General features: G+C 38.0%; 1 protein-coding gene across 4 annotated transcripts; it reads right to left on the reverse strand.

Moving 5' to 3' along the window:
- Positions 1-280: 280 nt before the first annotated feature.
- Positions 281-27,772, reverse strand: mre11 (double strand break repair nuclease mre11). 4 transcript variants are annotated; one of them, XM_071672241.1, is made up of 15 exons: positions 27,705-27,772; positions 27,073-27,194; positions 23,789-23,951; positions 22,677-22,816; positions 20,679-20,869; positions 18,484-18,691; positions 15,138-15,271; positions 14,330-14,453; positions 9,794-10,008; positions 8,673-8,830; positions 7,366-7,501; positions 6,879-6,991; positions 4,864-4,980; positions 3,848-3,917; positions 281-1,542 (listed from the first exon to the last, which is right to left on the reverse strand). In XM_071672241.1, exons 2-15 carry the CDS (start codon positions 27,155-27,157, stop codon positions 1,438-1,440), a joined length of 1,959 nt encoding a protein of 652 aa, XP_071528342.1. In that variant the 5' UTR covers positions 27,158-27,194; positions 27,705-27,772; the 3' UTR covers positions 281-1,437. The 4 variants fall into 4 exon arrangements, with proteins under 4 accessions (XP_071528342.1, XP_071528335.1, XP_071528351.1 ...); XM_071672234.1 differs by having other exon boundaries at positions 27,073-27,212; positions 27,705-27,739; XM_071672250.1 differs by having other exon boundaries at positions 27,594-27,729.
- Between the last annotated feature and the right edge of the window lie 20 nt (positions 27,773-27,792).

Raw genomic sequence — 27,792 nt, forward strand, 5'->3', positions numbered from 1 at the left:
GGATTCATTTACATAGAGATAATTCAAGCTACATTTTTCATCTAGAATAATCAAGCATTACTGATATATACTAATTATGAGTATTCAATAAACAAAAAGAAAAAAATCTTCATGAGTTGTCATACAAAAAGAGAGATAGATACCAAAAATGTCCAAGTTAAATCAATTCAAACTACATGTCATTAGTTTCCATGTAAATAAGGGGTTACAGACTGCAGGCTAAAAATACATGAAAGAACACTAAAAAGGTTAAAGTCAACAATGGAAATAATAAGCCAAGTAATATTCAAAATGTTATTTAAAAATTGAAAATATACAATACTTACATAAAATAAGAAACAGCTATCTGTCTGTCTGTTGCATCCTCACTTCAGGAGTATGGCATGTGCTTGGTAAGGTTTCTTATATATTTTTTTCTAAATACATACAAATATCTATTAGCACTGTAGATAGGTTCCTGATCAAAGAGCTCTAACCAGGGTTTCACTGGGATGCTGGGAACAACATACACGATGACTGTTCACATGATAAATATTTTGAAACAACTTATAAATACTAACAATAATTCTTAATGATAAAAAAGAAAAATTAATAATTGTCTTTAATCACATCTACATGAGATAACCACTGTCTGTGCTTATCTCACATCCAAACTGTTTCTTTTCATCGAAAGCTTAACCACATTACCAATACTAACAGTAAATACATGGGCAAAGGTTCTGAAAGGAACATGTAGGCACAAATGTAGAATTAAAGAGTAGCAATTGATGTCTTTACATTGTGGATCCTGACAGAGAACTGATGCAGTACTAAAGGAAAAACTATCACAGACATCAGATTAAAAATAAATCTCACTGACACACCAAAGGAATGCATTAGAGTTGAAGATAATGTTCTGACTCAACCCAAATCATCACCACATCAAGTAAATTTTCATGCTTTGGTCATGATCCGAACTACATCAACAAGTCACGTCTTTCAAACAGTTTCATCAATGTATTTATGTCCATTCCTCAGCAGGAACAACACATCAAAATATATAACTTAGCAACAGGTAATGTTCTTCATTGTAAACTTGTGGACCTTTTTACTAAAAGGCAGCCAGGGATGTTGTCATTATTCATCATGGTGTGTGAAGAACAAGTCAGTTTGTTTTCCAAAGCTCCATTACTGAGTACTTGGGGGTGATGTCACCTTACACAAATGATCACAGCATGAATACATTTGTCTAAAAACAATAAACTTGGCAACAGGAATAGTCATATGCAATAAAAAATGCACATATAACTGTACAGCAGTGGCCAGCTTTAGTTATGACTGCAGGATCTTGACAAAACTAGAAAGTGTGGCATACTAAAAGTTGGTCACTAACTTCTCACTGTGGTGATTAATTGTCTCACACACATCAGCAGTTGCTCTTGGATGTATTCCACAGTACTAATCACTGTCACTGTCAAATACAGCACCTTTGCGAACTCCACGAGATACCATAGTCTGGTTATTCCGGAAGAAGGAATTCATCATGGTGGCTTCGTTTTTGGACTGGAGATAGGACATTTGCATGAATCAGTAAGTACACCAGAATGATTACTGTGATCCTCTTTAAACTGAAAAATTTCATGGAAAACATAAATTCTGTCTCTAAACTGAAGCATTTATATCAAACCTAAAAAGCTGACTTTGACAGTTTTTCTAGAAGAAAACCTAAAATGTAGTTTAAGTTTCCATGCAGGCAGTGTTGGTAAATAAAGGAGATAAGTACAATAAGATGTGTAGTAAGAATGCACAATTAAACTATTTTCATCAAAGTTAAGTCTAAAGGACTACAAACATAACACTTTCATTGGATGGGCTCTCCCTTCATGACCACAAACTATCCATGATTTCCATCTCTTTTGTATGTTTGACTCTCATTACCAGACTGCTAAACTCAAGATGAGTATGGAAAAACAGCCACCTTGACATAACCTTCGATTATCCTAACAGATCAAGATTACTAAAACAATACCTTAGAAATTTACTCTAGGAAATAAAACCCTCACATAAAGATAAGCTCATCATAAGGGCTCTATAAATAAGGCTATTGTATTAGTTTAACCACTTCCAAATCTTTATACTGGCTTTACTGCAAAGTGTTTCTAAAGGCAGCAGCACTAGCACAATCTTCCCAAATACTGTATTTAGGTTGCCACACAACTTCATGCACAACCTTCTAAATCTACTTTCCTGAATACATTCATAATCTAGATATGAGTCAGCAACTTTACTACGTTTCTACAAGAAAACCCTATAATTTTGAATACCATCTACAATCTAATTCTTTAGTGTCTGCCTTTAGATTCTTTCCCTGGAGCAAGCGGTTCCAGTACCAATACAACCATTCAATTAGTATTGTGTACTTTCATATGTATCCCATGTTCAAGTGCTGCCCTGTAAAACTGCTTAATTCCATAAATGAAAAATAGGAATGTTTATGTAATTCATATTAGGTAAATTATGTTATTCCCTATCAGATAGTGCAGCAGCATTTGTATTACTGTATGTACACTGACCACAATTCCTTGAAGCTCCTTTTATCCGTTCTTGTCATATTCATAGCTAGGTGGCACATTTTCCAGTTAAGTCACTTCATGGTTCACAATGTCAGTAAGGTTAAGTTATTTCTGTTACTGATATTAAATCACCTCTTGATTTATTGTAGGTATCTTAAGAATATAACATCAAAAATTCTGTGAACAAAATTCAACAAATACTGTAACAGTATAACATTAGCTGCTGCTGTAGATAAAAAAGAAAAAGAAAAAAATCTATCAAAGCCTTTCATATATAAAAAATCTAGAGTCAAAAGTATCAATATCACTTTATATTACCAGCACAATTCCACCATCACACACAAACAATAGAAGGGATCCCTCCCCCACCTGCGTGAGCATGCACATGGTGCCAACATATGATTACAAAAGCTATGTTAAAGTTCAGCAGGCTTCAATTATATGTAATGGCAATTAATTTTGGTATTAATAGGATGGCTATCCTACAAGCTGACCAAGGCTTGGGAGGAAAAAGAAATGCGCTTTCTTCTGGTGCAAAAAATAAATGATATATCAAAGGCCCAGTCCTCTGTTCTTAACGCTACCTTACTATCGCGGGAAATGTCGAATAGTATGAAAAAAAAATAAATAAAAAATAAAATATCATTGGGTATAAAACTGCTGTAAGCTGAAAATTCAGATTTTCCACTGTTAAGTACAGGCAACTGGCAAAATGGGATCAATGTAAAATTGATATGAAGACTGCCTGAATTAATGAAAACACATTGATTTCAAATTTCAAGATGTGTCCTTATTTACTGTGGTCCTTTCATTAAGACCAACTTAAGCTACTGGAATCTGTTCCAACTGTATCTTTTCCTACCAATAATGACAAGACAAAGTCCTCATCTAATAGCCTTCTTCATATCTAAAACTTACAGTTAATACCATTCACAAGAACAAGGTAATTTCCTTCAGCATACCCCCAGCTATCATTTACTATTAATGCCTGGACTACTGTGAATTTACCACAAACTATCCCATGTTGCTAACATGGCTTAGTAAGATTAATTCAAGTCTATCTTCGCTTAATTATTTACTGGCAATACTAAAAACAAAGCCAGGAAACTTTAGTGCAGCCTGGCCTCACTATATTACTTTAAAGCACAACAGTAAAATTGCAACAAGACACCAGTTTAACTTACCAAGAGCCCCAGTCCATCCTACTACTAACAAAGACTAAGAAGAATCTGTTTGCTTCTCCACTTCCCGCCTATGATACTTACTACTACAACCAACAAGAAACTTAAACTTACTGCAGCCCGTCCTCTGCCTCGACTCCCTTGGCCCCTGCTCCCTCGTGCAGACAGCTTTGGAGACCCATCGCTAGAACACGTTTCAGTCAGTAAATTTTTCTTCTTTTTGGCAAAGTGAAAACAAGAAATTTTCCTAAAACAGTTTTTTCCATTTACATGCAGTGAACCTCCCAAGAACAGAGTTTGGAAACAAATGGAGAAATAAGTCCCACAAACATCACAGATGAAACAAACAATACAATTTTGTCTGACAGTCTGTGAAAACAGCTGTAATATATGATTACTGTTATAATGTGTTATACCAGTCTTCCCCAGTCAGTTAGTGGCAAGCTATTTTAATGTAGCACATCTTTATCTACATTAGATAACCTTCTCTAAATCACAGCATGGTAGCAAATCTTCTAAACATTTGGTTGCTGACTATCTACACACCTTCAAAACATAAGGACACAACGCAAATGCTCCAGGTATCTTCAATAATTCTTAATGTTCGTTTGGACAGCACATCAGCAATACAAGAGTTCTTTCCTTGCATGAAGGAAACAACTGTAGCAAGAATGAAAGTTGCATCAGTAAGCACACATACAAAAGGTAAATGAAAATACTGAGATAAGTTATAAAAAGGAGACTAAAACAAGATAAGGAAATGAGAGAAGGCACCTGGCACACTGACTGTTTACTCTGAGGACCATCACAAAGCAAAAGAGGCAAGCCCTTATCCAAAGTCACTTGGGCCATGTGGTCATTCACATTTGCTAATAGAGAATGAGGCAATATCAAAAACTGTTGTGCAAAATATCAGGGAATGCTTAATATGCTTAAACAGTATCTGAAATGAGGATGGAGCTTTCCTTTATAAGTCACATATCAATAAAGCAACATTTCTGATATTTCAAGCAGAGTAATTAGTTCTCTTTTCTTTCTTTTAAACTATTCGCCATTTCCCGCGTTAGCGAGGTAGCGTTATTCATGGTAACACTAGCATTAATAATAACCAAACCAAAATATTCTAATACCTCGAAAGCAAGAGAGGTGTTTTACTTGATGATCCACGACTAGCAGTAACAGAAGTATTGGCAGCAGCTCTAGACCCTCTGCTATATCTTCCCCTGCCACCTCGAGATCCTCGTCCCCTGGAAGGAAATGTTAAAATGAAAAATAAGAAAAATATTTGTGCTATACATGTTGCTTCTGAACTTTAAACAAAAGGATCTCAACCAGAATCATTGACGTCTACAATTTTGAGTGTATGCAGGTAAATGCGGATATTTTGGCAAATAATGCATAATGCACAAGTTCACATACAAAGTCATATTAAAGAATTCTTGGCTCTTAGGTTAGGGAAGAATTCAGGGCCCTTCTTATTTCTTATATTTGGGGCTGGTGAAAAACAAAGGCAGAGACAAAGATACAAAATTCCTGACAATTAAATCAAAACAATAATTCTGTTGGCTCTTTGATTACAAATACCCTTTACCTTCATACATGTTGCTCTTTCCCAAGGAGCAAGGCAGCACCAGGAACAGACGAAAAAATGGTTTAATTTGCTCACATCCACTCCCTATCTACCATATATAATGCATAAAAACCAGGGCCCCCTATCCACAATAAGGCACCACATTGCTCCACTTTGCTCTATCTCTTCCATGTCTTACACCCTCCTGCATGTTCAGACCCTGAACCTTTCATGGCATCTTTTATTCCATTATTCCACCTCCTCCTTGGTATTCCAGTTTTCCTTGTTCCTCCACTTCTGACATATATACCCTCTTAGTCATCATTTCCTCAATCATCCTCTCCCTAAGTTCAAATTTCTCAATCTTCTATTTAAGTCCAAACCATTTTTAGCTCTCTCACATGTACTCCTCTTACTACCAAGCCTCTCTCACACCATGCCATTAAATCAACCCTCCTTACACCACATACTGTCCTCATGCATTTCATCTCCAATGCACTCCCTCTATCCTTCACATTTCATTTAAAGGCTCATGCCTCACTTCCCATATAACAGTGACAGGATTCCTATACCAAACATACCCATCTATGTCCTTAAAGACAATGAACTCTCTGTCCACACATTCTTTAATACACCCAAAATCTTCCCTCCCTTACCAGCTCTTACCTGGAACCACTCACCCTCCTATCTCCATCCTCACACACACACCTTACTCCCTTGATAAAAACTCCTCATTGCTTATAACATGAGCCACCTTCCAGAAAGTATCTCAGTCATGTGCTTTCTTCAGATCCATGCCACATACAAAGCCCTTATGTGCCTCAAAGTATTTTTCACATATATTCTTCTGAACAAACACCTGACCCACACATCCTCTACTACTCCTGAAACCACAACATCCCTCAATCACCCATCCATACAACTTACCAAGTACACCCAACAAACTAATACCTCTGAAATTCCAACAGTCACCTTCGTTCACCTTGCTTTTATACAACGGCACTATTAATGTATTCTGCCAAACTTTAGGTACATACACTGAAAATACTACCAACCAATCAACAACACAGTCACCACTTTTCTTAAGAAATTAAACTGAAATACCATCCGTTTCTTGAATGTGTTTGATGATAGAGTGGCAGATGAAGGTCAGGTGAGGGTATGCGTAGTGGATAGAAGTTTGGTAAAAACAAAAAAGGTGGCGAAAGCCTTACAATAGATGAAACGTGGCAAGGTGAGTGGGGAGGAAAAATACCTTGTGTCCACCCCCAAATGCCCCCTACTTTGACAGACCTAACTGCACCACAATGCATGAGGAATAACTGGATAGGATGAAATGGAATAATTCTTTACAAGAGAGTTCAAATAAGAATGGAGACTAAAGTCTCATGGGAAAATCAAGATTATGTGTAGAAAGTGGGAAAAGAGAGGAAGCAGAGTAAAAATACAATAATTTTCCTCCACATAGAGCAAAGTCATTTTCAACACTGGAATACTGGAAAAACATAGATAGAAAAACTAATGAAAAATATAATTATTAGAATGAAGAACCACAAGGTATGGTAAGCACATTACCTTGTAGGCGGTGGTGCACTATCACTGTCATCATTAAAGTCACTCATTTCATCGTCATTTTCTAAGCTGACTCTTGTCTTCACTCTGCTGGGATTACTTAGTGTAGCTATGGCCTGTAATAATGATCAGACATGACGTTAGAAGGAAGGGACAGTACTATCATTATTTCAAATCTATTTATTATCATAAGACAGTTAAACAACACCACAGATGGTAACTGATTTTCTATGATATGTAAGAGGTATCAATTAACAAAAAAATTTTCTTGAGATCAATCTTAGGAGCAAGAACACATGGCGACATGAAAAGCTAGAAAGACAAAAAGCTTTCAAATTACCATGCTAAACTCAATACCCACTGACGTGATACATTCCAAGACACAAAAGCCTTTTTATTCATGCATTCCTGATCTAATCCCAAAAGAATTACACCACATACTATATCCAATAACAAACCTTGGCTAGGCGCACCAAGAAACAATACATACCTCCTCCTCTTCCTCTTTTGCATTATTACGAGCCATCCTTTCCTGCCGGTACTTGATAATGTCCTCCTGAACATCATCCTCATTGAAATCTTTTTCCAGAGATAATATGAATTTGTGTGTTTTTCCTATCTGGTGCCTGTGAAGAAAACATTACGAGTAAATATATGATATGTAAAAAGCAATGATATACATATATCATGATGTGTGGATCAGGTGCTTACCTTGAAGAATTTGTATGAGAAATCAAACAAGGGAGACCTGTGAGTTGTATTTATGGATGTGGAGTAATAACAGAGAAGTCTTGTGATAGGTGCTGTCAATGAACTGAGTAAATGGAAAATTGTTTAACGAAGTGAGGACTATGTACAAGGAAAGCAGCGTCTGAGTTGAGTAGAGACAAGGATGAAGGATTTTTTGTAAAGGTGGGTCTGCATCAAGAATATGGATGAAGTGGTGAGGGAGATGAAGGCAAGGGTCTTAGACAGAGAGGCAGAACTATGGCATACTGAGAACCTACCTACTTATGAGTACTTACGATAAAACTTTGCCATCATGGGAGGGCTTGCGCATGGCACTCAACAAGTTAAATACCTGTTGGATAATGTTGTTTCTGTCAATCAGTACTACTCATCATATCTTACCTGTTGTATAATGCTGTTTTTCTTAGCGGCCACTCCTCTGGTGCAGTTATCAAATGACATTCATTTGGTACTGTCTTCAACAAGTGTATAGTCTTCCTTTGAATGTCTCTGTTGTCACTCCATGCACATTTCCTCATCTCCAGATACTGCATTAAATGAGCATCCCAGCTTCCTTGCTGGGCATTCTTATATTTCAATCTAGTACCTCTTTAATATATCTTGGAGATATATTAAAGAGGTACTAGATTTGATTTGTTGATTCTATATCTGCATTGCTAAACTGCCTTCAGGTTTAGGATGCTGTTCTTTATATCTTCTATTTGCTGCAAGGCATATATTAGGATCCTAGACATTTTTCAAGGCAATGAATGTAAATATTGGCATGGTTGACTCATTAGTAGTAGTAGCAAGAGGCAGGCATGAAACAGTCACTTTATTATTACCATATCTGAACCTATCTGAATATATGGTTATCAAGTGGTCACTTTACTGCATTTGTTTTTGAGGGATTTTCTGAGTACTTGCGTTCCAGAAATATCAACTCTTGAAAGACTGTCAAAAAGCCTTGTTGGAAGGTTCCCACCTGGCAGAAAAGATACTCAACTGATTAAATACCCAGGTAATTTCAAGCAATCTTATATAATATTCAAACTGTGGGAAACTTACTCAAAGATTGTTTTGAGTGCATCTTTATCATCTTTCTCCACATACGAATGCACAGCACTTGCCAGTCCACGCTCAGTCAACAAGCACATCTGCTGATTCTGCTCCTCCAGGCAACTGAAGTACTGTTCCACACGATCTTCAATACGAATCTCTGTTACCTGTTGGCCAAAGAGGCAAATTTTACCATGACTGTAAAAACAACCTAACTAAACAAAAGATTACATGCAATGCCCTATAAAATGTTACTTTGATTATTACCTATCTCCTTAATTTTCTAATACTTCATTACATCCACTCAATACCTCTGCCATTTACCACTATTCATGAATGTTTAATCATCAGTTTCCTTTTTATCACTGTCCATACTTCAATTCTCTATTCTCATATCCATTCCAGTTTCAGTTTACTCATTAAATATTTCTGGTGAATTTTTCAACCATATCTACCTACTTATCTGTTATTTTTGTCCATCTTACCATTTACTTGGAAGGGGCAAATGAACACAGCCTTATCAATAATTAAAGCAAATGCTCTATTTTGCTTAGTGTGATGAAGTGAACAAGTATTTCACACAATATCAGTGCTTCATAACCATTCAGTATGCATATTAGGCTGACTTGTCTCCATTTGTCCTTCATCACAACTGCCTTACTATCTTTATATACCACAAACCTCCACCATAATCAACAATTGTAAACCTTCAGTCCACATCTAATGCATCCCTAACAAAACTCATTTAAAAATCCATCCATCTCTTTCTTCATATATATCTACAAAGAACATCCCCACTGTCTCATTTGCCATATGATGCATTTCTGTTTCATACTTTTCCCTTTTATTTACTTCCAAATTACTTCATCTAAACAGCTCTCCCATTAAAAACAATTCTTGAAATTATCAGCCTCAGTATACCTCTGATGAAACACTGAATAATCAAAGTCATGCAACATATCATAAACTCTATTATCAATCTTTATAATCAATTAGCTTCAAACAACTTTGACACAATTTTCAAAAATTTTGTTCCCTTTCTTTAACCATCATGCAACATCAGTATATGAACACAGATCACCTACTATGTCATAAATAACAGATCTAAAGTAAGCTCAAATGAAACATACATCTTCAGCATGTACAGCATCCATGGCATCCTTGTCAATACCAATAGTATCCTTCTTTACTTCCCGTTTCATTCTTTTGAACAAAACTATGTCACTAGGATTAGCCACATCTTCTTCAAACCTGTGGCCAAACCGACACACATTAAACATCTGAGACTCATCTGTGTATTCAACTCTTAATCGAATAAGGGGTTTCGTTGGTTGCCGTGGATGACCTATGAAGAATACAGATTATCAATATTCAATTTAAAAACCAAGATGTGCAGCGTTTTACCGTAACTGACAGCTAAGAGAAAATTTCCAATCTGACTAATGATAAACTACATATTAATAAGTGTAATAATTCCAGAGCATCAGATTGGGGAAGAGCAGTGTGGTTTCAGAAGTGGTAGAGGATGTGTGGATCAGGTGTTTGCTTTGAAGAATGTATGTGAGAAATACTTAGAAAAGCAAATGGATTTGTATGTAGCATTTATGGATCTGGAGAAGGCATATGATAGAGTTGATAGAGATGCTCTGTGGAAGGTATTAAGAATATATGGTCTGGGAGGCAAGTTGTTAGAAGCAGTGAAAAGTTTTTATCGAGGATGTAAGGCATGTGTACGTGTAGGAAGAGAGGAAAGTGATTGGTTCTCAGTGAATGTAGGTTTGCGGCAGGGGTGTGTGATGTCTCCATGGATGTTTAATTTGTTTATGGATGGGGTTGTTAGGGAGGTGAATGCAAGAGTTTTGAAAAGAGGGGCAAGTATGAAGTCTGTTGGGGATGAGAGAGCTTGGGAAGTGAGTCAGTTGTTGTTCGCTGATGATACAGCGCTGGTGGCTGATTCATGTGAGAAACTGCAGAAGCTGGTGACGGAGTTTGGTAAAGTGTGTGAAAGAAGAAAGTTAAGAGTAAATGTTAATAAGAGCAAGGTAATTAGGTACAGTAGGGTTGAGGGTCAAGTCAATTGGGAGGTAAGTTTGAATGGAGAAAAACTGGAGGAAGTAAAGTGTTTTAGATATCTGGGAGTGGATCTGGCAGCGGATGGAACCATGGAAGTGGAAGTGGATCATAGGGTGGGGGAGGGGGCGAAAATCCTGGGAGCCTTGAAGAGTGTGTGGAAGTCGAGAACATTATCTCGGAAAGCAAAAATGGGTATGTTTGAAGGAATAATGGTTCCAACAATGTTGTATGGTTGCGAGGCGTGGGCTATGGATAGAGTTGTGCGCAGGAGGATGGATGTGCTGGAAATGAGATGTATGAGGACAATGTGTGGTGTGAGGTGGTTTGATCGAGTAAGTAACGTAAGGGTAAGAGAGATGTGTGGAAATAAAAAGAGCGTGGTTGAGAGAGCAGAAGAAGGTGTTTTGAAATGGTTTGGGCACATGGAGAGAATGAGTGAGGAAAGATTGACCAAGAGGATATATGTGTCGGAGGTGGAGGGAACGAGGAGAAGTGGGAGACCAAATTGGAGGTGGAAAGATGGAGTGAAAAAGATTTTGTGTGATCGGGGCCTGAACATGCAGGAGGGTGAAAGGAGGGCAAGGAATAGAGTGAATTGGATCGATGTGGTATACTGGGGTTGACGTGCTGTCAGTGGATTGAATCAGGGCATGTGAAGCGTCTGGGGTAAACCATGGAAAGCTGTGTAGGTATGTATATTTGCTGTGTGTGGACATATGTATATACATGTGTATGGGGGTGGGTTGGGCCATTTCTTCGTCTGTTTCCTTGTGCTACCTCGCAAATGCGGGAGACAAAAAAAAAAAAAAAAAAAAAAAAAAAAAAAAAAAAAAAATTCCAGATCTGATGCTCTACTAATAAATGGTCATTAACTCATTTACAAGTTTATTATCATGAACTCCATTCTAAATTTTCATGGGATGGATCAGGTAGAGTCAACAAAAAAGAATCGATGTACTTGCTGCATTTTTACACTTTTCAAACACAGGATAAAGAGTTCTGGAATTTTCTTGGGTACAGTCACATACTGGCATGTCTGGTATCCTTAATTAGCAAAGACCTTACACAAAACAGGAAAGATGTGTAAAACTAGAGGGCCTCAGGAACTTCCCTTGTTGGAATTACCAGCTACTATATTTCTATTGTCTGCTGTGTGTTACATTAAAAACTTTCATATGCTTGTAAAATGTATATGAATATTCAATATATTTGCAAAAAGGGGCAAATACACAACAACTATAGAGCAGATATAAACAAACGAGGCAACTTCTTTGGCTATACCTTGTTAGTACAGAAAATGGCAAATGCATATTAAAAAAGAGACAAGGAAAAGAAAAAAGAAATATACAACACTAGGAGAATACTTAAAAAATCTAGCATATGACTTCAAGTCAGATTCTAAACATGTTTTGGATGCAGATTCGTATCTTCTGAAAATTCGTGGTTACTCCGGCTTCAAAGTCCTGTCATTAAAGGAAAATTAGCATGCACTGGTTTGATAAATTCCTTGAGCAAAATACTGATGTTCTGATGATTAATATATTTTTGTCTGCTGATTCAAATACTTCTCTCAGCAACAATGATAAATTTTCCCATGAAATTAGTCAACCCTTTCACTTTCCATTCCTTTGTTTCATGGCTACATAATATCTTCTTACTGGCAAGTCTTCCCTTCAGCATAAAGTTTTTAATACCACTAGAACCTTTGAATAATGACAGGGTAGCGTTCTTGAAGACCTGTCATCGCTTTAAATGAGTCAGCGAAATCCATGTTATAAGAGGGGTTATGATCCTGACAAATAATTTGCCCTCCCTTGGACATCTTACCTAACTGATAGCAGGAATGGGTATGCTGATCTGGGATCATGTAGGATATTGAAAAAGTAGGGGTAACACATTTAAGAACCAAAAGAACCTGCGAAATCTTACCTGACTGATAGCCAGGTGTTTTGCTGACCTGAGAAAATATTGATCACTGTAAACGTTAACACTTTTAAAAATCAACAGAGCACATGAAAACTTTACGTAATACAGAATGCAGAGGGATATGCTGACTTGTGTACAAGAGCTCATCATTTAACAAATCAGATGTATTCCTGAAAAGTGTTACTCTATGTGAAACTAAACAAAAGCGACTTTACAATAGCATTACTGTTTACAAAATGGAGATACATTGCTAAGGACAATTTCTGAACACAATTTCTGAGTACATTAAAAATTACCATCATATGACAAAATGAAGCACTTCACTGTTATCAGTTAGTTTTCATCTACTATCATATCACATTAATACATTCAGTTTTACATTAAGACTGATGGTGTTACTGTGTTTTTTCAATTCATTGGCATGACTACTAGATATGGGACACTTCTTACTTATCTAGGTAGATGTACAATATAGTTTTAAGCAGAAAATCTTCAATTCCTTAGTTTTCAGGCAACAAATGGAGGAAGGCATGTTTATTTACATTACATACAAATGCATGGAGAGATGAAAGCTGCAACATTTGCATTCATTCAAAAGATGAAGTCTCCCAAAATACAATCGAACTGAATATATAAAAGCTGCGCATAACTAGACCTTTAACTAACCTTAAAATAATGGTACTTTTACAATCAAAAGCAAAGTAATCAGCCAATCCCATGCATGATTCCAAACCTGAAAGTTCTAGCAAAATGGATTAGAATCACATTATAGCCTCTAAAGGCCACTTATGTTGCTGATTAAGAAGCTGGATCATCAGGCAGGAATAAGGCAGAATCTCCTTTAATGAAGAGAAGATTATCTTGAGTTAGGAACAATGGACATAAGTCAAAGGAGCCCTCTGGATCGAGGAGACCAGCAGAGTGCCACAGGGTTTTAGGACCATTACCCTTTTTGATCTATATAAATGACTTGCCTAAAGGTACAGACTTCTACTTGAATAAGGTTGCAGATGATTTAAAGGTCAAGAGTGAAGTGAAAAGCAAGTAGGATTGCATCAACTCACAAGGGAACCTAAACAGACTCCAAATTTGGTCTGATACATGGATGATGAAATTCAAACTAAGCAACTGCAAAGTAATGAGGATGAGAAAAGCTGCAAGAAGGACCATGTATGATAATTACCTAGCAGGAAATAAGTTTCAGGATTCTGTATGTAAGGGACTTGGGAGTCAACATTATTTCAAACTGGAGGGTTTGCAGCAGGATACAGAATAAAGAAAACTGATATACAAAGGGAAAACAAACTGTCGGTGGGCTAAACCATGAAATATGCAGTTATCAAGAGAAACTAAAGAAGGTTGATGGGACTTGGTGTGAAGAAGGGGCTGTGATTATGGTAGTCTAAACGTGAGCTTATAAGGAGCCTTCTTTGTCTATTTCCAGTTCTACCCCGCCAATATGAGAAATAGAGAACACGATGAAAAAAAGGGAGGGGAAGCATAAGTTGGTAAGCAAAACATCGAATCTGTAAAAAAAAGAGAGAAAATAAACATCAAAAAGACCAATGCTTTGCTTCTGGCAATCTCTGCCTCTCACAGCATGGTACTTTTCTAAGTAACTATAGCAAATCTGTGTAATACAATATTACTTAAAGGTGAACTCTGACCTGTAACAAGATCCTTAGCTTTGATTATCATCTTGCGGATGTGTTTCTCAATAAATTCTTCCACAGGATTTGTTGTCTCGTTTCCAATCACAACATCTACATCATGGTCAGCCAGGCATATATCCTGCATTAATGTCAGTATTATGAATACATCTGTTAACATCTCTGGAAGGTATTTATCAAAACACTGTTCATCAAAAATCTTGAGCAAGAGGACATATGAGAAACATCTAAAAATGTTGGTTCTAAAGTGTGGATAAAAAACTTCCCTACCTAAGGTAGAGTCCCATAATCATCTGTAAGACCACTTATTTGGTTGAGAGTTAAACCCTGTTCCACATGTAAATTTGGTCCATCCATGGGAAATCACCTTTTTTAACCACAATTCTACCTATGAGGTCAGCAACAACTATACAGCAACCTCCCAGTTTTATGACATCACAGCGTGGTGGTCAAATTTTTTTTTTTTTTGTGTGTGTGTGTGTGTAATTGTAGTACTAGTAATATACCTCCCTAATCATTGGCTGCCAACCAACTACTACCAACAATATGAATAATATGGTTTATTAAAGAAAATCTGTTCATTCTATAAGAATGATCTGTATTCATTAAGAAAAAAGCAGTCGCTTGATGCAGTTATAAAAAACAAATGATAAAAATGGGGTGGCAGCCCATGTCTTGAGTACCTAATTACAAATGAATACCTGTTGGTAAATGTCTGTAAGGATATACTGATGCTACTGTGAATTTATATATCTACTGCCTTACAAAAAAATCCATCCTTCTAAGAAATTACTTTTGTACTTACGTCAAATATAAAGGGTCTGACAGTTTTTAAAGGAAGAGCAGTGGTCTTGAACTGTTGCTGATGATTAATCTCTAGCAATGCTACCTTCTTCTCAACAGCTTCACCAGCACATAGAGATGTGACCACAGAGCTTCCTGCAATTTGGCAAAGCTGGTAAAGTATACCAACGTATATTCATATCACTTTCTAGATGCTTAAGACAGGCTAAAAGCATACCTTTCTCAGAAATCTTTCCTCATTACAAACCTTATTCTGTGACAATTAACACAATCTTCACCAGACACACCCCCCTTTACAAGCCCCTAAATGCATTAACAGGCTTCACTAGCATAAGTTGTGCCATGAGTGAAATGAACTTCAGTGATGGTGTATCAACCTCACCGGACAAAAAAAGAGTAAAATCTCATTAAAGTACTTCTCACTCCAAAGGAGTCCATTAGTACCCTGATACTGAATGCAGTGCAATGTTGAAGTTGCAGGAACCCCATTAAAAGGCTCCTAAAATTACCTAAATGTATAATATGAAGTTCCTAAAGAGATGAAATACATAAGAGTCCTTAAATTCAAGCTTCTACTCTGGTACAACAATCCATCCTTTGCAAATGTTTCTCTTAGTAGACACCTTTGTATGTGAAAAAGGTAAAATCTTTCTTAATAACTATACACTAATTCAACAAAAGGGTGACAAATCTATTACTTTCTAGAAAACACTTTAATACAGGCTCCAACAGTTACTAAAACAACACTCTTTATGCAGCTCCCTCTGTTGATGACTCTAACTGACACAAGGATATTGCATTCCCATATAACCATCACCTCAATTCAAGCTTTTAATTAATCGTTTGTTGTGGTACTTTATTAGAAAAGTTTAGCAAATAAACAAAATATGAAAAAATTGGAAAATCAAGTTATATCTTCCACATATGTATAAAAATACACAAATGAATATGGTTATATCTAATTAAAGACAAAATATATACTCATTCAGAATCAGGTGGAGTTAAGTACACTTGTGAGTCACAAATTCTATGAGCTGAAAGTCAAATTATTTTCAATTGAGCAAATAAAGTGATAGGGCCTTGAAAAGCACATGAAATGTTACTGCTCTGTTTGGAAGATGAGGCAATATGAGGTAAAATAAATAATACATTAGATTGACATGGAGCACACATATGGAACATGCTGAACCTCTGTGAAACATCAGTTACTAGACACACTGTATGAAGACATTTCTGAAGCTACATGAGGAGTGTTAAGCTACTACTTGGAATTCATATACAATACAGACAATAATGCAATACAAGTTAAGAGTGGTAGGTAGCAGCTGGAAGGCAGCCACAGACCAGGTAGGCATGTCAATGACACTAGCCGCCTGGGTATTGTTAGGGTTTGTAATGCATGCGTATTGAGCCAGCACTTTAGTGGTTGTCAAGTTGCACTCCTTTGATCCAGGTAGCTGTCTTTTATGTCTACCTCACTCACATGTGGACTGCTGCTTGTCAGAGATGCCCTCAGCTAGAGACCAGAAAGACCTACCAGTGGATGACGAGGAGAGGTTATCACACTTCCTTTGAATAAAGGAACATTTTGCCTCACAGATAATGTGCTTGCAGCAATTATGGACAGTGATAAAAGATGAATGGGAGCCAGAGGAAGGAGAGTTTTTCCAAGTCCAGTATGTCTGCTCCCTTGTCTAAATGCCTCTGAACAGGAAAGGTTGAACCATGGATTGGGTGAAGTAGTAGGGAAGTGAAGTAGGGAAGGGGGATCAATGCTACCATTCCCGCAAGAATAACCTCTGCTATGCGTTTGGTGAAGACAGAAGCATCACCACATAAGAGACAGTATTCTACCCTTAGAAAGTCAGAAAAGAAGTTACACAAGTTATTCCAGTAAGCTTTGTTCAGGTGCCAGTATTCACACTTAGAAGGGGCTGCTGGAGAGGGAAGTGCCATTAGAAGAGAGACATTCATGAGAGTGTGATTGAATGAACCAACTGGGGACGAGATTGTGTATCTAAAGCAGGATGGACTAGAGGTGAAAAACAAATCTAGACTATTAAGAGAGCATTCACAGCAGTCATGTATATGATTAGGGTGGAAGATAATTTGCTCTAAATCATTGAGAATGGAGAATGTGAGAGCTTTGATCCCTTCACCATCTGTATGGGAGGAATTCAACCATTCCCTATGGTGAAGATTGAAATCCCCAAGGTAGAGGATCTTTGCTTGCAGGTGAGAGGATGTCACAGTCTCATGGCAGGAGTTTTAGTGGTCAAATGAAATAATATTTGTAGACTTAGGAGAGCAATAGGTGAAACAAGAGGAAAAGTGTGGTAGTAGGGAGATGGGCCTTGAGCCACATAACATCAAAGATTGGAGACTCAAAGTCCTTGAAACATGCAACAGGTGTGTATATGTTGGAATAAGCACAAACAGGACCTTTGAACCAGAATCATGACTGGAGGTTATAGTTATATATGAAAAATTGATGAGTGAGAACATCATTAGACAACTGTCTGAGAGAGGAGATATTAGGAGAGGTACTAGACAGATGGTATTCAGCTAAGGAGAGGTTCTACAGAACATGAATGTTAGCATAATGAAAAAAAAGAGGAAGGTCTCACTGAGAGGGAAAGGTCATGCGAGGGGCTGATACTACAATGGCCAGAGCCCTCCCTCTCACTGGCAGTAGTCAGGCAGAAACCTGGAGATACTAAACACCCCATGATGCTGGGGACTAGGGGCCATAGATTTGATAGACTCTATCCCTATCCCTGGGAATAGGGGAGAAAGAATACTTCCCATGTGCCACCCCACCCCACAAAAACAGCTCACCATTTCCATACTCTGCCTGCTTGAGGTTCCACCATGAGTGAAGAGTCACCTGTGGCAAGGCTGTATCATTGAGAGAACAGACTCATCAAAGAACCTCTCACCACAAAGGAATCCACATTTCCCTGCTGCTGGAAGTAGCAAGCCTTAAGCTGACAGAGCCCTGGAAAAATGTCTTGTGTGACACAAGGACTCTTTCTTAAAGAGAGGCTCTGACTCCACCTGCTTGTGCTTATGCCATGAGTGTGATGTTACTTCCAGAAAAAAGATATGGCCATCAGTGGATGAAAAGGAATACAGTCTCCCCGAGGAGCCATGAAGCAAAATATTCAGCATGCTACATGGTGTGAATCTCCATAGTTATTTACCAGCTACAAGAGAAAAAAATGTCTCTGCCACTTGAATTCTTCCAAAATGTATTTGAGGTTCCACAGAGTAAGCAAAGTAATCAGCAATGCAATGAATACTGAGGATTTATGAATTATCCATTACCAAAAACTACGCATTCAAACCTGGCTGAATAACGTGGAAGGAGTCTGGGGCAGACAGCTGAGGATCTATGAGGCACTCATGTTCATGACCCCATATGACCAGGTCAAGGAAAGGGTCAAGAAAGCTTTCAGGAATGTAATTTGTCAAACTATGTTTAGTGCGATTTTGATGCAGGACCATAATGTTGAACCAACTTTCCATAGACTCTCTGGGGCGAAGCATCTTCACCTGAAATAATACACAATCATAAGAACATAAAAAGGTAGCTTGCTGAATAATACATGACGAGCAAAGTTCAGCCACAAGTGCAAAGAGGAAAAGTTACTGAGAAGCTAGTCATTAAACCTTACACCATCCGGTAACACTTGTTTACCAACAGTGTCTTAGCTACATCTCTTCCTTGTATATCAACTGAATGTTTTACGTCTTCAAACTCATTCTTGTATCTCCCCTGACAATGTGATCATTACACAAAAGTGCACTTGGGACTTACCGTATTTCATTTTCCTCATGGTTTTATGCAGGTAACAGACAAAGAAAGACCCATCCACTCACATACACACATATATACATACACACTCATACACATACATATATGTACATACAAATATACATACCAACATATACACATATACGTAAATATACACAGCCATATACATATATATATATATATATTTTTTTTTTTATACTTTGTCGCTGTCTCCCGCGTTTGCCTTCATCCATTTCTGGAACTACTCCGCCACATAGGAAACAGCATTGCCACCCCATGTCAACAAGGAAGCGGTAGGAAAACAGACAAAAATGCATCAAAACCACAACTCCCTATCCACATCCAGGCCCCACAAACCTTTCCATTGTTTAACCCAGACATATGTCCTGGTTCAGTCCACTGACAGCACATTAACCCTAGTATATTACATCGTTACAATTCACTCTATTCCTTGCACACCTTTCACCCTCCTGCATGTTCAGGCCCCGATCGCTCAAAATCTTTTTCACTCCATCCTTTCACTTCCAATTTGGTCTCCCACTTCTCATCATTCCCTCCACCTCTGACACAAATATTCTCTTTGTCAATCTCCTCATTCATTCTCTCCATATGACCAAACCATTGCAATACACCCTCTTCTGCTCTCTCAACCACACTCTTTTTATTACCACACATCTCTCTTACCCTTTCATAGCTTACTCATTCAAACCACCTCACACCACATACTGTCCTCAAACATTCATTTCTAACACATCCACCCTCCTCCATATGACCCTATCTATAGACCATGGCTCACAACCATACAACACTGTTGGAACTACTATTCCCTCAAATATACCCATTTTTGCTCTCTGGGATAACATTCTCGCCTTCCACACATTCTTCATTGCTCCCAGAACTTTCACCTCCTCCCCACCCTGTGACTCACTTCTGATTCCATGGTTCCATCCGCTGCTAAGTCCACTCCCAGATATCTAAAACACTTCACTTCCTCCAATCTTTTTCCTAAATACTTTCTAATTATTGTTCCTACCTACTATGTCTCTCTATTGCTTCTACCATCTTGCCAAAAGGCAATCACCACAGGAAAATCTAGTCATAAAGAATGAGATGTGTGAGTTAAGTGTTGTCTAGTGGAATATGTGACAAGGAGAGATTGTATGTTTGTGGACAGAATGCCAGCAGTCCACATCTGGGTTAGGCAGAGAGAAAAGATAGCTACCATGGTCTAAGGAGCACAACTTGACAACTAAACATAAAGCAGTAAAAAATTTACAGAATCTGAAGATGACTCCGTTTCTCAGAGACAAACATAGCTATTTTCATAACATGGGACTTCTAAGAAAGGTTAGATGTTACAGTGATAACAAGTATGTTTTGTGTGTAGACTGGTGGAATTACACATCAATCCAGTCATCAAAATCATAAGGGGTTTCAGAAAGAGACATGGGCAGTCAGCACAGCACCATGGTGAGCAAAGGAATAATGTAAGTAACATCTGACATAATATTACACACCAGGGTAGATTGATATATGTTTGCTGAGTCCCTGCTGGCCTATGTTTCATAACAGTCAAAGGAGGTACATCCTCATGGACATAATCTACATTGAGTATAAAATGGTGCTTTAATCCCTGTCAACCAAAAGCTCTCTAAGAAGCTCAGAGGTCTGGCTAAAGGTGATTAAAAACAGGGTGTGTTTGTAAGCCACTTCCCACTAACTTACCTTACCCTCCCTGAATAACCTAAAAAGCCTCTCATCTTTAACAGATGAAAGCCCATATATAGATAGTTTGGTGCGTCCCTTTTCCAATAATAATGGCGAGATTTTGATGTCCTTCAGATCTGTGGTTCTACCAAAGTAGTTGATTAGCCCTGCTGCAGAAAGCATTTCTAGAGCACAGAACTGTCCAAGACCTGGGGAAAAGAGATTACAAAAAAGGATATTTACAAGTTTATCTATATATCTACTTATCTAATCAATTAATAAATTACATATCTTATATTACCACAGGGCGGATCAGGTGCATTGATTATGTTCCTTTTGTGGGTACTAATTTTTGCAGAACTAATTTACTCAACTCACCAACCATAGCTTTACAAAGAGTAGGAAAGCTCAATTTTCTACAGAAGGTTAATAACCTGTTGTAATAGACACCATCAAAATGTATATGATTTCTTTCAAAACTTGGACAATCTATATCCAGTAAGCATCATCACCAAAGACACCTAAAGAAAATGTCAAAACAGCTGAGAGAGGGCTGTCACCACCATCTCACCAAAGCAAGCTCACCGAGCTAACGTGAATCCCATTTAAAAACAAATCAACTTACATAAACTTGCAATTCATTCTATCCACCTCCATGAATTATCTTGTCTTTGTGGTAGAAGACCAGCTAATTCTTCCACTAACATGCCTATCCTTAAGAAAAAAAAAAAAAAAATGTGATGCATCACCGAGCAACTGTGTGCCTCTACAGATCTCTCAAGTAGCACAAGAACAGACAAATTCTATTTTGTATGAAGGTTAGCGTACTGTCTGTAGGAACAAAGCTTACAAAAGTCAACAAACAAAATGACCCATTTTATCCACTGGAAGGCAGCTAGTAATACATACTGTTCAGTCTCAAATAAATCAAGAAGGATAACTACTTAATTACATGGCATGGTCTTCCATCCAGTCACTGTATAATCATTCATATTCAACAACACTTAAGCTAAATACTACTGCTTAAAATAAACACCCCATTCATGAGCACAAGTCATTTTCGGTTGTAGAACTTCAGAAAACGGTTCTAAAAATATCTATATATCATCATCATCACCAATCCATTGCCATTTCAATGGTATGGATTATTAAGTACACACAGCCACTGTTACATCCTCCTATTAACTTTAATACCATCAACCCATGTTGTGTGTTCATCCAAAACTACAAAAGTGCTTCTTACTTTTACATATTACACACCGAGTTGATTCGTCAAAGGTATCAAGGACTCCATTCGTACCACATTCCTGCATAAAATGCTTCCACTGCAACTGGTCCTAATTCACTCCTTAGCATTATCTGTAATATCCCCAGCCATAATCAAAAATTTTCTAAAATCTACCCATCTCTTCTATGGTCTACCCCTCCTCCTCCTCCTCCCATCTTCTACCGTACTACATTATACTTTCACCAGCCTATAATCTACCATACCTTATACTTGACAATACCATCCTACAAGGCTTTAACCAGGAACACGTTTAATGACTTCACCCCATACAAACTTTTTAAATCTTCATTCTACCCAGCCTTCTAAGTTCAGCACTATACATATTACTCATCTCTTGCTCTCATTCCTTAGCAATCTTGACCAATATCACAGGTGTTTTATATCCAACACTGGAATGAGTACTCTTTCATGCAAGTTTTCTGCACACTCTAATAATAACTGTAAATGTGAATGTTTTACAAAAATTTCACATTTTGCAAGTTTTCATTCAGCTTTAAGGTTGTCTTATCAACATTTCCCACATTGGCAAAAGGAACACAATATCTTTCCTAAACATTCACAACAAGAATATAAAAGAGAATGGAATCAGGATGTAAATTCTACCTATGGATTAACCACCATACAATTACAGTTTTGTTTTTAAATTACAAGGTTTTGTAATAACAAAATTCTGTTCTGTGATCTACATCTAACTCTCTTCTAAGAACTTGGTACATAATACAACTTGCCTGATGGATCATCATGGTTGCCATGAATTGAGAAGACTGGGATTGCTACATTAAGGTTGGGGTCCAGATAATTCACTGTGGGATTCTTGGCATGCTTAAAATTTTCCACAGGATCACTCACAAAGTCAAATACAACAGGTCTAGCAAAAAAGAAAAATGCATAATTAGAGCCCTTACAAGAATTCTGAGCTTAACCCACCCCAAATGAGAGAGCAGAAGCCAATAAAAAAAACGAATAAATCCTTCATTTTATCTCAGTAACTCTCCTACATCAGCAAAGTAGCTGATTCTGTTCACATACACTCTTTTGCCATTATGTGTAATACATCAATACCACAGCCCCCTATCCACAACCAGACCCTACAACCCTTTCTGTAATTTCCCAACTGCTTCATATGCACTGGTTTAGTCTACTGACAGAACACAGCCCATGCTCAAGTTCACTCTATCCCATGCATGCCATACATCTTCTACATTCTCTAGCCCTAAGCACTCAAAACCTTTTCCACTCCATTCTTCCATCTCCAATTTGGTCTTCTTCCCATTCTCTCCACTTCTGACACATCTATTCTCTGTCAACCTCTCCTCTTTAATTCTCTTTATATATCCAAACCATCTTAGCAAACCCTCTACATTACAACACAAGATGAAAAATCTCATGAAGAAGTAGTCAGTGATGGAGGTAACATGTTAAATACTTTCAGTTTTCTAACAAGAGAAGCAGTTTAAATTTAGTCAAAGAAAAGGATAACTTTTATGTGATTCATCCATCAGCAAAATATACAACACATATAGAGAGAAAAACAATCTATTGCCTAATCAGACAAATGAAACAGAAAAGTGTTCAAACCTTGTACCAAAATGAAAAAACATCCAGCAATGATACTTTGATTTCAGCATTTCTCAGACTGAAACTGATACAGCTCTTAATCTAACTTTACTCCTTGACTTTGGATGGAATTACAGTTAAATAAATAATCCTAAACCATTCAGGTATTTTGTTCCCTGATATATTCCCCTGAGCTGCAAGACCACTGCAATATACCCACATACAAAGGTAACATAATACTAAGGGAAAATACAACAAAAGTAACTCCTTTCCATGTGTTCACCTGTCACCAAATGTGTACTTCCTTAACAGTTCTGTGCATCGCACCAAACAATGACGAGATGGCTTGTTCTCATGGAAGAGGTCACCTCCTAACAAGATAAAGTCCACTTGCTGCTCAACTGCCATCTCCAGAATCTCCTCAAATGTCTCAAAGCTGTCATTACCTGAGGTTTTGAGTACCATTAAAACAAAATCTTAAATTTCCTGTATCATGGTAGAATTAACTTAATAATTATCTAATCTCATTTACTAATTGGCATTGAGAACTATAAAAATGAAAAAAAATTACAGTTCTTTTATTTTTTTTTTTTTTTTTATATTATACTTTGTCGCTGTCTCCCGCGTTTGCGAGGTAGCGCAAGGAAACAGACGAAAGAAATGGCCCAACCCCCCCCATACACATGTATATACATACGTCCACACATGCAAATATACACACCTACACAGCTTTCCATGGTTTACCCCAGACGCTTCACATGCCTTGATTCAATCCACTGACAGCACGTCAACCCCGGTATACCACATCGCTCCAATTCACTCTATTCCTTGCCCTCCTTTCACCCTCCTGCATGTTCAGGCCCCGATCACACAAAATCTTTTTCACTCCATCTTTCCACCTCCAATTTGGTCTCCCTCTTCTCCTCGTTCCCTCCACCTCCGACACATATATCCTCTTGGTCAATCTTTCCTCACTCATTCTCTCCATGTGCCCAAACCACTTCAAAACACCCTCTTCTGCTCTCTCAACCACGCTCTTTTTATTTCCACACATCTCTCTTACCCTTACGTTACTCACTCGATCAAACCACCTCACACCACACATTGTCCTCAAACATCTCATTTCCAGCACATCCATCCTCCTGCGCACTACTCTATCCATAGCCCACGCCTCGCAACCATACAACATTGTTGGAACCACTATTCCTTCAAACATACCCATTTTTGCTTTCCGAGATAATGTTCTCGACTTCCACACATTCTTCAAGGCCCCCAGAATTTTCGCCCCCTCCCCCACCCTATGATCCACTTCCGTTTCCACGGTTCCATCCGCTGCCAGATCCACTCCCAGATATCTAAAACACTTCACTTCCTCCAGTTTTTCTCCATTCAAACTCACCTCCCAATTGACTTGACCCTCAACCCTACTGTACCTAATAACCTTGCTCTTATTCACATTTACTCTTAACTTTCTTCTTCAACACACTTTACCAAACTCAGTCACCAGCTTCTGCAGTTTCTCACATGAATCAGCCACCAGCGCTGTATCATCAGCGAACAACAACTGACTCACTTCCCAAGCTCTCTCATCCCCAACAGACTTCATACTTGCCCCTCTTTCCAAAACTCTTGCATTTACCTCCCCAACAACCCCATCCATAAACAAATTAAACAACCATGGAGATATCGCACACCCCTGCCGCAAACCTACATTCACTGAGAACCAATCACTTTCCTCTCTTCCTACACGTACACATGCCTTACATCCTCGATAAAAACTTTTCACTGCTTCTAACAACTTTCCTCCCACACCATATATTCTTAATACCTTCCACAGAGCATCTCTATCAACTCTATCATATGCCTTCTCCAGATCCATAAATGCTACATACAAATCCATTTGCTTTTCTAAGTATTTCTCACATACATTCTTCAAAGCAAACACCTGATCCACACATCCTCTACCACTTCTGAAACCACACTGCTCTTCCCCAATCTGATGCTCTGTATATGCCTTCACCCTCTCAATCAATACCCTCCCATATAATTTACCAGGAATACTCAACAAACTTATACCTCTGTAATTTGAGCACTCACTCTTATCCCCTTTACAGTTCTTTTACAACTATTAAATCGTTTCAATCTACCTACTTTGACTCCATTCCTATTAACCATTAAACTGCAACACACATGCATAATCTATGATCAATAGTGACAAAAGATATTAGAATTTGAATGCGCTGAGAAGGGTAGCTGATGAGGTGTTTGATCATTATCTGGTGGATGAATGATGAAGATATTTACTAAGGCTTTGGGAAAAAGAGGAAATAATAAGGGTAAGATCAGGGTGGTGAAAGTAAGTGAGCTTGGAAAAGAGGCTTGTGTGAAGAAATACAGGAGAGAATGGGGGAAGAATGACAAATGGTTATAGCAAATGGAGCTAGGCGAGTTAAGAGAGGAATGGGAAGTATTTAGAGAAGCAGTGAGGATGTGTGAGAGCAGTGTATAGCATATGGAAAATCAGAAGCAGGTATGTGAAGAAGGGTAGGGAGTGGTGGGTTGACAAAAGTTGATGGCAAAAGAGAAAAGTTAGGTATATGGCTATTACAGAGAACGAGTGAGTAACTGGGAGATCTAAAAACTAAGAATAAAAAAATCAATAAACAAATAAATACAGAATAGAAATGGCAGGATTTCATAAGGAAGGTGCAGGGACTGAAAAGGAGGGAGAATGAGGGATGTGTTAGCAATTATCAGCAAACTTTAAGGTGAATAAAAGTTGTATTGGAAGGTTCATAGTGTGAGAAAACAGAGAACTAATGGGAATATAGGTGAAGGAGGTAAATGGTGAAACATAGAGAGATGAGGTGAAGTACTCTGAAGGACAGCTGAATGTGTGATGACTAGAGTTGCAGATGTGTGGTGGTTAGGTTGGGATGGTTTGCAAAGTGAGAGTCATGGCAAGTGGTTTGGTGAAAAGAGATGGTGTGGTGAAAGCTTTGAATCACAAGATGAAATGTGATGGGGCAGTTAAATTTCTTTAGAAAGAGGGTGAGAGTTGACTGGTTAGTTCAAATTTGCAGCATATGTATGGATCATAGTGAGATGATAGAGGACGGGCTGAACATCTGTATAATATCACTGCATAAAGGCAAAAGGGAAAAAAGGTGAAATGTCCACATTACAGAGGCATAAGTTTGATGAGAGTACCTGTCTTCAAGTTGTATGGGAAAACGGTGAATGAGAGGGTGGTGGCATGTTGGCATGCACAGACAATCAGGCTTGGAAGGAACAACGTGGTTTTAGTAGTCTTGGATGTGTCGATCTGGTGTTTGCTTAAAAGAATATGTGGGAGAAATTCTTAAGAGAATCACACAAGTACTTATATGCAGCATTTATGGATCTGGAGAAAGCATACGATAGGACTGACGAAGATGATTTGCACGTGTTACAAAAAAATGTGACATGGGAGGATAGCTATTAGAAGCAGATAAATTTTTACCTAGGGGATATAAGTCTGGCATATTTCAACATGTTAACCTCGACCATGACAAAAACTAAACTCACATCTTTCAGGATCGTCTTCCGCACAGCCAAGGTGGTTGTCAGTGGCCAAAAGGATGCGAAATGTATCGTTTGTTGTTGTGCCCATCTTGCCCAGCTATATATATACCTCTCCACTGCTGGATCTAGAGTATAATGTATCTCTGAAGTATGAATGCATCATTCAATATCAACTACATTAGATATAAATAACACTGTAAGAATCTGGAAAGACAAAAAGGTAAACTAACATACCCCCTTGTTTCTAAAAATCCTAAAGCGTTCCATTTTAGTAGGGTCTTATAGGCCCTAAATATGCCTTTATCTTCTCTCCACAACATGGACTAAGGTTTGGCGGAGCCAAGTACATGATGATAAAACTCTCAGCCCCATACATTGCCATTGCAGGATCCTACCGCCAATTTGTGACAGGATTGAATTCACACTACAGAGGCCCCTAAAATATGCCCACTTCTCTTTTAAATAGAAGCCTCCCCACCACACATCGATACGTCCTAGGGCCATTCTGACCTCATGACACTTACGAACAGTTGGTTTAATGTTTTACTGTCGAGATACAATCGTCTCAATGAATGAGTAACATCACACACACTGCAATGGTAGCGAATTAGGAAATTGTCCAAGTTATGTTTTACCTTCCCGCGCCTCTCTAGTTCAGAGGATAGCAGGCCTTCCACTCACAGTTGCCAGAGCAACATTGAGAATGTCGCTAGATGTTAGCAA

This window comes from Panulirus ornatus, chromosome 2 (genome assembly GCF_036320965.1).
Source record: "Panulirus ornatus isolate Po-2019 chromosome 2, ASM3632096v1, whole genome shotgun sequence".
Taxonomy (NCBI): domain Eukaryota; kingdom Metazoa; phylum Arthropoda; class Malacostraca; order Decapoda; family Palinuridae; genus Panulirus; species Panulirus ornatus.